The sequence below is a fragment of the Sinocyclocheilus rhinocerous genome, unplaced genomic scaffold (genome assembly GCF_001515625.1).
Source record: "Sinocyclocheilus rhinocerous isolate Xijiao unplaced genomic scaffold, SAMN03320098_v1.1 scaffold1097, whole genome shotgun sequence".
NCBI lineage: Eukaryota > Metazoa > Chordata > Actinopteri > Cypriniformes > Cyprinidae > Sinocyclocheilus > Sinocyclocheilus rhinocerous.
This window is the reverse complement of record NW_015630974.1, coordinates 309876-324882: the sequence shown is the minus strand read 5'-3', so window position 1 is coordinate 324882 and position 15007 is coordinate 309876. Positions and strand designations below refer to the sequence as shown.

The 15007-nt window shown below is 38.1% G+C and overlaps 1 protein-coding gene across 1 annotated transcript in view; it reads right to left on the bottom strand.

The window, feature by feature from the left end:
- The window catches only part of LOC107740791 (PH and SEC7 domain-containing protein 3-like), a 105746-nt gene that overhangs the window by 11142 nt on the left and 79597 nt on the right, over nt 1-15007 (bottom strand). Inside the window, exons 10-12 of the mRNA XM_016553292.1 lie at nt 6133-6323; nt 2761-2831; nt 1270-1427 (exon numbers count right to left, since the gene is read on the bottom strand). Of these exons, the coding sequence (XP_016408778.1) occupies nt 1270-1427; nt 2761-2831; nt 6133-6323 (420 nt within the window). The remainder of the gene's footprint in view (nt 1-1269; nt 1428-2760; nt 2832-6132; nt 6324-15007) is intronic.

Below are 15007 nucleotides of genomic sequence, written 5' to 3'. Positions count from 1 at the left end.
TAGTTTATTGAACTGTTGTAAAAAATCAATATCATATTTGTATATGGTAATTTTTGAAAAAAAAAGGCACTCTTCCGTTTGAACTTGATTAACTATACGAAGTGGTATAAATATACACATTTTCTGCCCCCATGTCTTGAATTTGTGATCATTCTGAATATATTTTAATAGACTGAATCATGCAGTGAAAGAAGATTCCAGATTTTCAAATAGTTGTGTCTCGGCCAAATATTGTCCGATCCTAACAAACCATACATCAATGGAAAGCTTATTTATTCAGCTTTCAGATGATGTATAAACCTCAATTTAAAAAAATTGACCCTTATGACTGGTTTTGTGGTCCAGGGTCACAAATCTGGTTCAGATTCCTACAGATTCTTTTATCACATCTGAAAACGTCATGCCTTTTGCAGAGACAACACAATAGAAAGTTGTGATGTTTATTATTGGTTTTTATATCATCAATGAGATCACTGAATTATTGCATCACTGCGTTGAATTAGAATCAAATACTGTTTCTTTATGGCATGTGGATGCCAAACACCACCAAGCCGAGCGATATTTTACCTTAAAGTACATTTTAAATCTAAAGGCGTGTCCTAATTTGTGTACTTTTGCACTATGCTATGCCGTTTCGTATAAATAGTGCGAGTAGTGCGTTCTCATAGAAAATTCCAAAAAGAGAAAGTGCACTTTAAATACCCGGATGATGCACTTAAATAACCGAAAAAATTTATGTGTGCTGTCACGCTCATTTGTCCTGAAGTCTCGAGACAAACAGAGTGAGCTTCAGCGCGAGCTTGTATTCTGTATTCTGCTAACTTACTGCAATTCTCTGTGATGACGCAGTAACTTACCGCGGGGAAGAAAAAATCTTCGGTCTGTCCAATGATTGTAAACAGTCATTAGGTCCGTCAGACTTAAGATATTTTAGCGGTAATGAGACCAAAAATATTTAAGACCCATCGAATCCGAATTTAAGACATTTTAAGACTTTTTAAGGCCTTATATTAGGAAAACGTTATTTAAGACATTTTAAGACTTTTTAAGGACCCGCAGACACCCTGTATGAAGAAGACCACGCTACAGTCGTGCAAACTCACAGGATGAGAGCAGTCAGCCTTACGAAGAAATAAAAGGTCTGCAGGCAGACCAACGGAAGAGATAAACGAGGTTTAATTGAGCCTGAACTGAAGCATGAAATTAGATTTGGAGTTCAGAGTTTCAGGTCTGTTTCTGAAAGCGCTGGTGACTGCGAGCAGCTCTTACTGGGCCTGGAAGAGGAACACTCTCCAGTCAGCAGTCTTGAGTTTGAGAACATTGGGCTTCTTCTCGTAGTCCATCGCCTTGATGGCGAGAGCATGATGCACGCTGATGGCGTTCTTCAGGTCGTCCTCTGACAGGGCCTTCTCCGGCTTATACTCATCCTGCAGGAGCAAGCACACACAGGACAAATGATGAACACGGACAGGGATGGGAATCCAAGGAATTTAACATATGTGACCCTGGAGCACAAAAGCAGTCTTAAGTCGCTGGGTTTGCACTATGCTATGCCGTTTCGTATAAATAGTGCGAGTAGTGCGTTCTCATAGAAAATTCCAAAAAGAGAAAGTGCACTTTAAATACCCGGATGATGCACTTAAATAACCGAAAAAACTAAGTGTGGAGTGTTGGACACTTCAAAACTGTCACAGCTTTTATTGCGTAGTGGAGGGGGAGGGGCTACCAGACTCCAATTATGAATCACAAAATAACCTTATATAATTCATACACTACCTGGTAGACAGTGTATAAGTGCACAGTGTATAGTACGTCATTTGGGACATAGCTATTTTGTTTTAACATTCTTTTGTCATGTTTTGAAGAATTACATTTATATTTATATGGTGAGTAAGGTACTAAAGTAATTGATTCTATAATTTTAACTGTAGTGTAATTTGGTATTGCATTTAAAGCTAATATATTTAAAATTTCAACTTCATTACAAATGTGTAATTACCAATATATTTAAATACATGACATACAAGTGTCAACAGAAATTATATTAAAGTTTATTCTAGTTTTTTATAAATGCTTGTCAGTACAGTCCACAGTATACTTGAACTATATTTCAAAGACAATACAAGTAATTATGAAATTACATGTGAAGATTTAAAGTATTTACGTGGTTCAAAAAGCACTTTGAAGTTCAGACAATTTTAATATTTAAACTACAATACATTTTCATTTAATTGCAATTAACATGCAATTAAGAGTCAGAAAACAAGTTTGCACTTCAGTGTGCTCTTTTCCTCCAAAGTAAAAGGTCTGTGTGAAATGAGAATGAGAATGAGAATGCTATCCAGCACATTTCTCTGATGAGAGTCGTTCGGTGTGATTGTAGCACAAGGGTAAATGGCACATCATTAGCTCTAATGCCACGGAAACAATCAGTCACCAGCACAAAAATATATGCACAGGTACGGCCTGCTTCTGCGCCAATATTTCATGCCTGTGACTTCTGCATGACTGCACAGCTAAGCAACTAACGCAAGTTCAAATGGAGCACATAAATAAACTATTGTAATGCTGAAACGCTTCTTTCTTTGATGGGCTCTGAAAAGGTTTGCCAGACCTGAAATAAATGCGTGAATGTGATTACGTCTCACATCTGAACCTCCTGGAGGAGAAACTGAATTATTATTGATGTTTGTGGGAAATGATGGAAATTTGATTAATCAGCAGTGCGAGAGGGGAAAATGAAAGAGAGAATAAACAAACCTTCTGCAAATAGAGGATCATGCCTTTCAGAACAGCATAGAAGGTCTTCCAGCCACGTTTCCCTCTCGGTGCTAGAGAATACAAATAAAATAAATACAATACAATCATTTATTCGCAATTATCATATGTTACTCTTTTCCATTCAATAACAGTTCATAGTGACCAAGACTGTTAAAAGGACAAATAAAAACATATCATTACAGGCATCATAACTTATTCCAAGTCTTCTGAAGGCTTTGTGTGAGGAGCATACCCAAATTTAAGATGCAATGCACTATTAATCACTGTAGCTGTCAAATCACATACTAGCCACAATCGGTATCAACCGAGCGGCAACCTCCCGCTCTCTCTGGTGAAGCCAACAAGGAAGTGACTTAAACTGTAATTCATCGACTGGCCGCTAGAGGCTGGCTGCAAAAGGGAGTCAGTCCCATAGACTCCCCATGTTAAAATGCCCAACTTTACAGCAGAAAAAAACATGTTTACAGCCTGGTTCAAAAAATGATTTTGGTCTATATAGCTAATTTTGCCCTTCATGACAACTGTGAGGGGGTGAATTTTTTTATAACTCATCCATTTAAATTATATTAAGCCTTAAAGTTCTGCATAATTAAGGGCGTGGCCACTTGAGTGACAGGTGGATTGCCGCTGCTGTCACCACCGTCGAGCTAGGTAGGCGTGGCTTCAGCAACCTGCTCCCGCCTCTTTGCCCATTTTCGATTATCCGGGAGTGACGCGCGGTGACGCGCTGCCAAGGTGGCGACGGCTGGCTCCGCCTACTTTTGAGCTTCAAAAACGCTCTTCGGAAATCTACGGGTGACGTCACGGACACTACGTCCATGTTTTTATACAGTCTATGGTATCAACACACACATAAATGCAGCATGGACTACTTTTGTAGTGCTTTATGGAGCTCACCAGCATCTGTCCCCTTTCACTTCACAGTATGGGATACAGCAACATGAGCATCCTGCTAAACATCTCCATTTGATTCCCACTGAAGTCTGAAATTCATTCCGTTTGGAATGACAGTACGTGTTAAAAAGCGTCAATCATTTCAGCAGTCTGTTCCACCTCTGAAGGGCATTACTTACATTTCTCCTGTCAAATGAATCCCTTGATAGCGTCTCTGTAGAACAGCTTTATTTACGGCTGTGCTTATAGGAGCTCTGGGAAGCATCCGAATCCTTCACACCCCACACAGACTGAGTTCTCAGTAGTGCGCTGATGGCTCCTCTGGGACCCTGGCCTGAATGCTCTCAGCATGTGATGCAGCAGATCACTAAAGCCCTGCTGTTTATATCCCAACTGTAATACACCCATGGACACGCTCATTAGACCGCACTGGCACGGCTGGTAGTGGAGACTCAGTGTGGCATGTCTACTAAACTCATGTTGGCACATCTTCTGCCACAGCTGGATAGTAAATCACAAAATCACAAAGCAGGGGAGGGTAGAAGGTAACCACTTCAGTTTACCCTGTTCGATGTGTTCGAACAACGGTTCAAAAGTTTGCAGTCAGTAAGATTTTTTAAATGTTTTTTAAAGAAGTCTCTTGCTCACCAAGGCTGCATTTATTGATCAAAAATACAGTTACAAACAGTAAAATTGTAAAATATTATATAAGGGATAATCAACGGCTTGCCGTGCATTAAAGGATTTTAAATGCACGACGTGAAGGCAAAGAACCACCCGACGCGAAGCGGAAAGCCGTTGATTATCCCGCTTATTCCATGGTCATTTGCCAGCATTGACAACTTAAAGCTGTTTATGATGTTAGCAGCGCAATATTTAACCAGAAGGGTAAAAATGACGTCAGTTATGGCTCGTTAGCTCCAGCATTCTGCCCGCTTCAAATCAGATATAGATACCACATTTATTTGAATGAATTATCGATCGATCTATCGAGAGAGAGAGAGATGACAGTTGTGTGTGTGAGTTACCCGTGTCTGCGCATCTCTCTACAAACAATGAAGCCGTTTAGTTACTTCGATTTTAGCTCGTTGCTGAGGAAGATAATGAAGCGATCTAGTATCTATACTATTTTATTAATTAAAGTCGCGGGGCAGCACCGACAATAAGTTTCGGTGTGTGTGCAGCACGATCTGCGATCTCCAACCTCTCTCCCTCTCACTGTGTTTATGTGCGAGCGGTGTGTGTGTGTGTGTGTGTGCATCAATGAAAGCAGCGCATTAATATATAACGGTGATTAAACCGACTTGGAACTACCTGTGCATTAAACGGTTCTAATGCATACCTGCCAGCCAATCAAAATCCAGTATTCAGACAGACCATGGAATAAAACAACTTAAAATATCTGGTTTTCTATGTATTTTATTCCTGTAATTTCTGTGATCAAAGCTGAATTTTCAGCATCATTACTCCAGTCTTCAGTGTCCCATAATCCTTCAGAAATCATTCTGATATGCTGATGTGCTGCTCAAGAAACATTTCTGAACAATGTTGAAAACATTTGCTGCTTCATATTTTTGTGGAAATTGTGATACATTTTTTTTTTAAGATTATTATATTATTATTATTATTATTATATATAAAAATTATAACATTACATATGTCTTTACTGCCACTTTTGAGCAATTTAATGCATCCATTCTGAATAAAAGTATTAATTTCTTTCAATATCTCACTGACCCAAAACTTTTGCATGGTAGTGTTTATAACACAAAACAGAACTATGTATAGTTCGTGAAAGCATCCTTTTAAACTTTCCTAATATATCAGTTTTGATCATATCAACTGTCAGTCTTTGAGATTCTTCTGCAGGACGAGCTGTAATCGGTGCGTCTCTTCAAACAGACACAACAGCTCAGCGGGTTTCTAGTGACTCTAGAATCTCATTAGGGAGGAAAAATAAGTGGACATAATATATGAGAGACTACAGCCAAAATCCCATTTCACCATGTGTGCTTGGCCAAAGCACTGAATCACACCTGCTTTATCCTCGTTCACATTACACAGCATTTATTTAATGTTCTTTCCCATCATTCCCTGCACACCCAGAAGCTTAGGTTATGAAGAGTCATAAAGTGCTTATGAAAAAGACATTTAATTACACAAATAATTAATAAACTGAAATGCTTCCTAAAATCTAGAAGTAAAAGTCATTTGAATTACCTTGACCTGCTAAAAAGAAGTCTTTAGTTGAAAACTGTTCAATGTTTTGAATTTGAATTAAAAAAAGTTTAAATCATGGTATTTTAGTTTGAAAAATCAATTTAAACAATACACTTTTCACAGTATTTTTATTTTCAAAATCATGCTGCGTGGCTGCCGGATCATGTACACTTTACCCTCAAAACGAGCAGGTGTTGTATTGGAGATGTTTCAAATGAACTCTGGATTAAATCTTACTTTTCTTCCCGTCCATGTCAGCGTGGATTTTGCGGGCCAGGAAGCCAGTTTTGTAGACAGCAGCGTTGGGGTCATGGGCAATGTCCAGGAACGGGTTACTGCTGCTGCTGATGCGACTGATGCTCTTAGTGTGAGAGTGATGGTTCTTATCCGCCAGCTCAGACAGAGACTTCTTCAGCTCATCTCCATCACTACAACACACACACATATATCCCATCAACCTTCATGCATGACAACTCTCCCACAGCCCTGACAATGCATGAAGTGTCTGTAGTGAGAGTCTGAACAGGTTTGAGCTGTGGAAACGCATTTCTGTAAGAGACTGATGTGTGGGAGAGTCCGCAGTCATTCAACATCACTGCACAAACACACTGACCACTGACACATAATGCACACCTGTGTCAAATGTGGCCACCTGACATTTGTGAAAATAAAAAGCAGGAAAAATCAATAGATTTTATCTAAATGTCATTTGTTAAAAATCGTTTCTTTTGCATGACAGCAAAAAAATTAAAGACAATTCATGCATCTTGATCGATTGCATTGACATCTGTTTTGGTATGCATACTCCAGTTTATACAAGATCACATAAATGTTTCTCAATACAACAGATATAAATCCAATGTACTATTCCTGCTAGTGAGTGTTTATGGTAGTTAGTGTTTTACAGTCACTGCATCCAAGCATGCATCTATTACTGCTCGCTCATGCATGCATGGCAGAGCTCCTAAAAAACAAAGTGATGGTGATGCCATCCGTCTCAAAGGTATCTCGGTGGGCATTTCTACTTGTTTTTTTATAAATGAACAGGCACCTGTCCAATCAATAAGTGACCAAATGTAAATGTCCCCAGTGCTCAGTAGTAATCTAGATTATGTTATCAGATCCCAAAATTTAAGTACTTGTAATTAGATTATATTTCGTTTGAATTTGCTCATATGGTACACAACAATCACATTCAAATCTGTTATAAGCACGTTAGGCCAAAAGTAATCAAAAGCTAGTCAGGAATACATTACATAAACTGAATAATCTGACAGATTACATGGTCACTTTATTTTAAGGTCCAATTCTCACTATTAACCGACTATTAACTATGACTTCTGCCTCAATAAACTCCTAATTTGCTGCTTATTAATAGTTAGTAAGGTAGTTGTTAAGTTTAGCTATTGCGTAGGATTAAGGGATGTAGAATATGATCATGCAGAATAAGGTATTAATATGTGTTCTATAAAATTCTACTAAAGTGTTACCAATTACATTACTAACTACAATATCTTATTATAGATAGCACCTTATTTACAAAAGTCAGCTATTTGCCTGCTGCAATTTATACTGTACTACTTGACTGTAATAATATTTCACAATATTACTGTTTGTACTGTAATTTTATGAAATATTTGCAGTCTTGGTGAGCAGAAGAGATTTTTGAAAGGTAGTGCATGGGACGATTTAACTTTAGATCTGTTCCTCACACACCTCCTCTTCTTTTGTACAGCAGGAAGAGTGTTTGATTAAAGACGGGCAGTTATAATCATGTGACAGTACAGCATGACCATCAGAGGTTACAACAATAACAGGCCATTTAAAGTGGGTCTGTAACTTGACACATGCCACTAACTCGGCACTTCACATGTTCACACACTTCAATTCTGTTTCATATTAACAGCTGAGAAGATGCTTTGATGGGTTTTGTACAAAGATTACAGTTGCACCGCTGCGTTAAATGCAAACACTCGGCTGGACTCTGTCCTGAAGGTTGGAGCTTCTGTCAGTCATGGAAAAGATTGTTGCTAGGAAACTAACAATCCCAATAGTAGCCATTTACCTTAGCTTGCTGTAATATGTTTGAAGCCTGAGACTACTACTTTCTTTGTGACATTAGTCGAGTGTCAGGAGGCGTCAGAAAAGCTCAAAGACTCCCTTTATGTAAAGAAGGATCACACAAAATATTCTTTAAAACTGAAAAACATGAATAAATACTAGGGCTGCACGATAAATCGCATGCGATATTTAATGCGCATCTTGTCAGTAAAGCCGCTTCTGTAATCAGCGGTAAATCTCCATCACGTGTGGGCTTTCACATGGAGCAGCATTAACTACACAGAGCCGTTGTTCACTGACAAGCTGCGCAAAAAATCGCGCCATTATGAACGTGGTTTTGCGCAGCTTGCCAGTGAACAACGGCTCTGTGTAGTTAATGCTGCTCCATGTGAAAGCCCACACGTGATGGAGATTTACCGCTGATTACAGAAGCGGCTTTACTGACAAGATGCGCGTTATATATCGCATGCGATTTATCGTGCAGCCCTAATAAATACTGAAATAAGAAACAAGTCGAGTTAGTCAGAACTGGCAGACAGGCTCACAGCAGTGTCTCTTGTCTCTGTAAATAAATGACCCTTTTAGAAGTTCCCATCCACTTACTCAAGCTGAATCACACCATTAACAGGCAGATGAGATGTACCTACCCACAAAATAAACATCAACATATTTCAGATCAGAAAACACTTCATTTCACCCTCACATTACAGCAGGCTATTTCATTCTCCCTCTCTATTCATAGCACTCGGTCTCCACTCACTCTGGGAAACCCTATAGAAACCCAGATAAATGATGATGGAGGCAGAGTATTTCAGCAAGATGAGAAATAAACAGAGCTAGACATAAATGACTGGTTCTGTATGTAATATGTATATGCAATCTATGTGAACTGACTGCACTTCTCCACATTTAAATAAAACGTCTAATGAAATAAGGCTGCACACTTTCTGCACAACAGACACAGAGCAATACTTAGCATATCAAACCTCTGCCGGATCAGAAATGATGGCAAACAATTAAAACACAGATTGGAGCCGACGATACAAGTGTTATACCATATGAAATTAAGCTGCAAGCAGCAAACGTTTTTAAATGAGCCAATTACTTACAGCTATTGACCAGAGGCAACTACAGTGCCAAAAGTTCACAGGTGCCACTGACCGGCATCCGTTACATATGTTTCCACTGGCTCCTTAAACCTGCTTGCCTCATACCAGGCAACTGCTACAGTTTTCAGGGCAATAACAATCAATTAGGAAAGACTAATTAAAACTAGAACTAGACTTCAGCTTCTCCTGAAGAAGCATCGCCAGACCGTCACCAACATGCTTCACTGCTGTCCTTATGAAACGCAGTGTTTGTTTTTTGCCAAACATACCAGAACACAAGTCTAACAAGAAGTTCCACTTTTAGTTAATTGTAGTTTGCAGAAGCAGTAGAGCCTTCAAAGTGGTTTTGCAACCTATTTGACAAGGGTCTTCTGAAATGTCCTTCCTTTGTGGTATGATGCCCTTTTAATATTTACAATCAATGCTGTAAAGTTCACTCTGATTTAGACCAAATAATTGCTCATTAACCAAAGCAACCAAAACGAGTTGCACCAAATTTGGTTGCACCACTAGGTGACAACTATTTCACGTTTAAAGACCGAATAACTGGAACACTGAACACCAAAGAAACGAAAGATTTCTGTCCATTTTATCCCAAGACAATATATATATAAATGTAATGAAACGACTCCAGGACGCTACGCACCATATGACTAGTAAGTCAAATCTCAAATAACTGCCCTGATGACTTGTGTTCTACCCGCTTAAATGATAGAAGTACTTGTGCTGTCCAATCTATAAAGACTGTGTCTGTTCCCCGAATAGTGAGGTCAAAATATAAATTTAATGCAGGATCTAGAAAAAATCTTATCGTGATTAAACCAGAAAAATGTAAAATAAATGAACAAAAACAATTTTTAAAGTTTGGGCTCCTAAACATTAGATCACTCTCACCCAAAGCAGTTATTGTAAATGAAATGATCACAGATAATCGTTTTGATGTACTCTGCTTGACTGAAACCTGGCTAAAACCTAATGATTATATTGGTCTAAATGAGTCTACTCCACCAAGCTACTGTTATAAGCATGAGCCCCGTCAGACTGGTCGTGGCGGCGGTGTTGCAACAATATATAGTGATATTCTCAATGTTACTCAGAAGACAGGATACAGGTTTAACTCATTCGAAATACTTCTGCTTAATGTTACACTGTCAGATATGCAAAAGAAATCTATCGTATCTCTTGCTCTGGCTACTGTGTATAGACCACCAGGGCCATATACAGATTTCCTAAAAGAATTTGCAGATTTCCTCTCAGACCTATTGGTTACTGTTGATAAAGCGCTAATTGTCGGAGATTTTAACATTCACGTTGATAATACAAATGATGCATTAGGACTTGCGTTTACTGACCTAATAAACTCTTTTGGAGTCAAGCAAAACGTCACCGGGCCCACTCATCGTTTTAATCATATGCTAGATTTAATTATATCGCATGGAATTGTTCTTACTGATATAGATATCGTACCTCTAAGTGATGATGTTACTGACCATTTCCTTGTATTGTGCATGCTGCGTATTACTGATATTAACTATATGGCTCCGCGTTATCATCCGGGCAGAGCTATTGTTCCAGCCACCAAAGACAGATTCACAAATAACCTGCCTGATTTATCTCAACTGCTCTGTGTACCAATAAGTACACATGAACTAGACGAAATGACTAGCAACATGGGCACTATCTTCTCTAATATATTAGAAGCTGTTGGCCCCATCAAATTGAAAAAGGTTAGAGAAAAACGTACTGCGCCATGGTACAACAGTAATACCCATTCTCTCAAGAAAAAAACTCGTAGTCTTGAGCGCAAATGGAGAAAAACTAACTTGGAAGTTTTTAGAATTGCGTGGAAAAACAGTATGTCCAGCTATAGACAGGCTCTAAAAGCTGCCAGGGCCGAGCATATCCACAAACTCATAGAAAATAACCAAAACAATCCAAGGTTTTTATTTAGCACAGTGGCTAGATTAACAAATAACCAGACACCACCCGATCTAAATATTCCCTCACAGTTTAATAGTAATGACTTTATGAATTTCTTCACTGATAAACTAGATAGCATCAGAAATACAATAACAAATGTAGATTCTATAGCGTATAATGCTTCATTCATCGCACCAAAAGATAAACTGCAGTGCCTGGACCGCGGACAGATCCACGCACACCAACCTGCTATACGGGAATCATCAGAAATTCCGTCCATGACTGAACCCCGTCAGCGCTATAAAGACTACTTGAGCATGTTGAGCGGCCCTGTGCGCTCTCTGGATGAGTACTGCGAAACGCTCTGGCACAAAGAGAAGAAGCAAAAACAGAAGGGCAAATGGAAGCATGTTCAAGAGCTCCGCAAGAGCAGGAACCGACGCCACCACTAGAGGCGCCAATGAGGCCTGGAATCGAGTGTGAGGTTAGACGGGTCACAATGCCCATGGAGCCTCTGGATGTGGATTAAAATGAACTCTAAACCAAATACAAAGACAGAAATTAATCATCTCTTGACCAGTCAAGCAAAAAATCTTTCAGAAATATTGTTTTCGTTTGGACCAGTCCCTTAAAAAAAGTGACGCACAGATTCTTTACCATTTAAAAATGAACCTTTTGCAAAAATGCCCACTTGAACACCAGTCATCTTGATTGATCTTGAAAATACGTCAGAATCTATTAGTTTTGTTAAAGCCCCTTTGGGCAAGGTATGGTATACTAAAATTATATTCCTGTAAATCTATAAACAATGTTCAAAACAAAGATTTTTCCAGTCTAAAAATGTCTGGATTGGGGACGTTTTTCAAAACAACATAACACCAGTTCATTGCGCTTTAATTTTAACCAAGAGTAAGATTGCATTCATGTTGAATGTATGTAAATATTTATATTATTTGTACATGAGATTGTGCATGCTTTAGGATTATTTACATAGAATTCTCTTTTGAGATTACAGCTTTAGCCAAGCATTTAAATTTCACTGAGTAAATTACATTATTTTTGTATTTTTGCAATGTCTTACTGTAGGTAATTTGTTTATGGCATATGACGATATTTAAAATGACCATGGTGTTGAAATAAACTTTTAATTTCTACTTAACTGTGCAACCAAGAAAAGAAAATGACTTTATTATTTAAAGAAATTATTTACACAATAGTTCACAATAGTTCTGTCTTCCTCTCTCCATGTCAGTCAAACCAAGTATGATTTTTTTTCCTTCAGGTAAACACAAAAGAATGTTTAGCAGAACGTCCAGACTGCTTTTCCATACAATGACAGTTTATGTTTACCATGGTCTTGTCAAGCTCCAAAAAGAGTATATTTCACGTCTTCTGAAGGTATATGATAGTGTATGAAAAAAGTATGTGGTGAGTAGATGACAGTAATTTTTTGGTGAACAATCCTTTCAAGTAATCCTTGATTGGCTATGGCACAGAATGGAAGATATATAATTTATTCAATTCATTGTTTTCAAATTAGCATTCCATTATTTAATATAACGGCAGATGTTTTTTGTTTTGCCATTGTTTATTCACAAAATACCATAAAAATGATTTGCTATTACCACATTAAATAGAACATAAATAGTCTTCAAAATGCTGCTTTTTATTTTAAATTTTATAGTTTTATAAAATGATATCTTATCATTTTATATTTAGATAAAGATGGAGTTTTGATACCAGAGTATATTATTTTTGTCTCACTCACTGTTGCACATTATTATTATTCTTTAGTTTGGGTTAAACAAATCAATTTTGCTTGGTTGGAACAGCAGCTACGCTAATTATGTCTCTATTTGTTTCTCTGTTTTTGCCACGGGATTGACATAAGCTTCAGTCTGGATCCAGAACACCTGAGAAGAGATGATGCCAACCCCTCAGAGGACCTCAGATGATGCCAACCCTGAAACAAGATACAGAACTACCACATTTTGCTATTTTGCACATTTAATTATTTTATAATTGCTGTTAATAGTGTTCATCGTCTTTTTTATTACGTCTTAAATTGATTTTTCCGTACATTTCTGCCATATGTACATTAATTGACAGTCACCACTGATAAGCTACCACTAAATATTGTAGAAACTTAATTTGCTGTAAAGTTGCTTTGCAATGATTTGTATCGTGAAAAGCGCTGTACAAATAAACTTGACTTGACTTGGATGCTTAAACATGTTCTCAAAATTCATAAGACTTGTAAACAAAGACTGCATGCTATGTTTGTTTGTTGGCAACAGGGGTGTCAGTAGGAATTACGGGCCTTGTGACTGTATATTGCTCTTGGCTCCTCTGCACTCCTTATAGATCCACTGGAACGGCCGAGGGTGGGGTGAGATGTGCAGACAACCTCCATTGGGTCAATATGCGCTCCTACACCCGTGTTTGGGCCCCGTCTGTTCCAGCCCTTAAAATCATCCTATCGCTCCACCCCAGCGCTCTTGGTTAGGAGGTTATGTAGCCAGTTATGTTACTGTCCGGCTATCAAGTCAGTGACAATATGTTACGCTGTTTCTAAGAAGGCACTATTTTGGTGAAAAAGGAGAAAGCGGCCCTCATGGCATGGTTCCAGGTCACTTTAATATGCAAAAGCACTGCCAAGATACAGCAGCACTTGTCTTCACAATCGACTTCATTAGTGAATTAGCTTGGAACATTGGGCTATAGAAATCTAAAGGGACCACTCTCACGACTGACATGCCTGCTGTAATTACTCACGTTATTTCAATCTTTAATGAGATTTCTTGGCCAGTAGGTGGTGTTGTCCCCATGCTGTTCAGGTAGCTTCAGGGTAAGATGGCAATGACATATACCAAGTACCATTTCAATATGCTTAAAGCATTGTTAAGCAGAGCTTCGCTTTCTGTACTTGAGGTCATTTCTGAGATTTTGAAAATCTAAAATCCAATCTGTAACCTCTGCTAGGTTTTCACTAAAGAACATTTGTGAATAAATTTCTTTTGGGGATTTTTGTTTAAATCCAAGGAATCACTGCAAAACAGAATCTAGACCACACAGTTCAAAAGCTCAAGAGCAAGGGTTGAACAAAACCAAAAATGTTCAGACCATTCCCAAACAATGTGCCAAATTTTAAAATCTCTACACCTGCTTGAAATACATTTTGTATTATAAGTGGAAAATATTTGACGTGATCTGGCTGGACAGTGAATTTATCAAATTGCATTCAAAGCCATTGTAAAATACTTTATAAACACACACCTGTGACCTCATTACATCTACTTTGAGTTAAAGAAATATTCCAAGCTCAACACAAATTCATCTCGGCATAATTTTGGCATAACGTTGATTACAGCAATATTACTGCAGTCATATATGTATATGAAAGCCTTGTGTTTATACAGTATGTTCAAAACAGTGTGTTTTAATGTTTATTTTGTTACTTTTACAACCACAAGTTGCCAAAAAAAATATTGTTTAAAAATATATATTTTCTGTGACATATTGCCATAAACTCTTTAACAAAGCCTAAATTGCATTTACCCAGGGCGCTCCTTTAAATCATTCAGGGATCAGTGATGCTACATGTCGTGCGGCTATTAGCTGTTCTAAAATCTATGTAATCCATGGGTTCTTATTGCTTTAATCAACAGAATATATTCAAACATGATATTAATTAATATTTAATCTGCAAATAACTACTGTATCCTACATGTTACAGCAAGAGATTAGCTTGAGGTTCAGATGTGGTTTGCGGTTGGTGCAGAGAGTTGGCGAGGGCTTGCTGTAATTTGACACAATGGGACGGTGTCTGCCTCTATGACTGTTATCAGTGAAGCACACTGTCAGTCTAATGTCATGTTCTCAAGATCATAATTACAGCTCATGTCTCAAATGCCACCAATCTAATAATTTGACTCAAAGGCACACCATCACACACACTTTTTGGACCTTAATTGGACCATGTGTTTATTGTGTATTTGTGTGTAGTGGGAACCAGAGCCAGT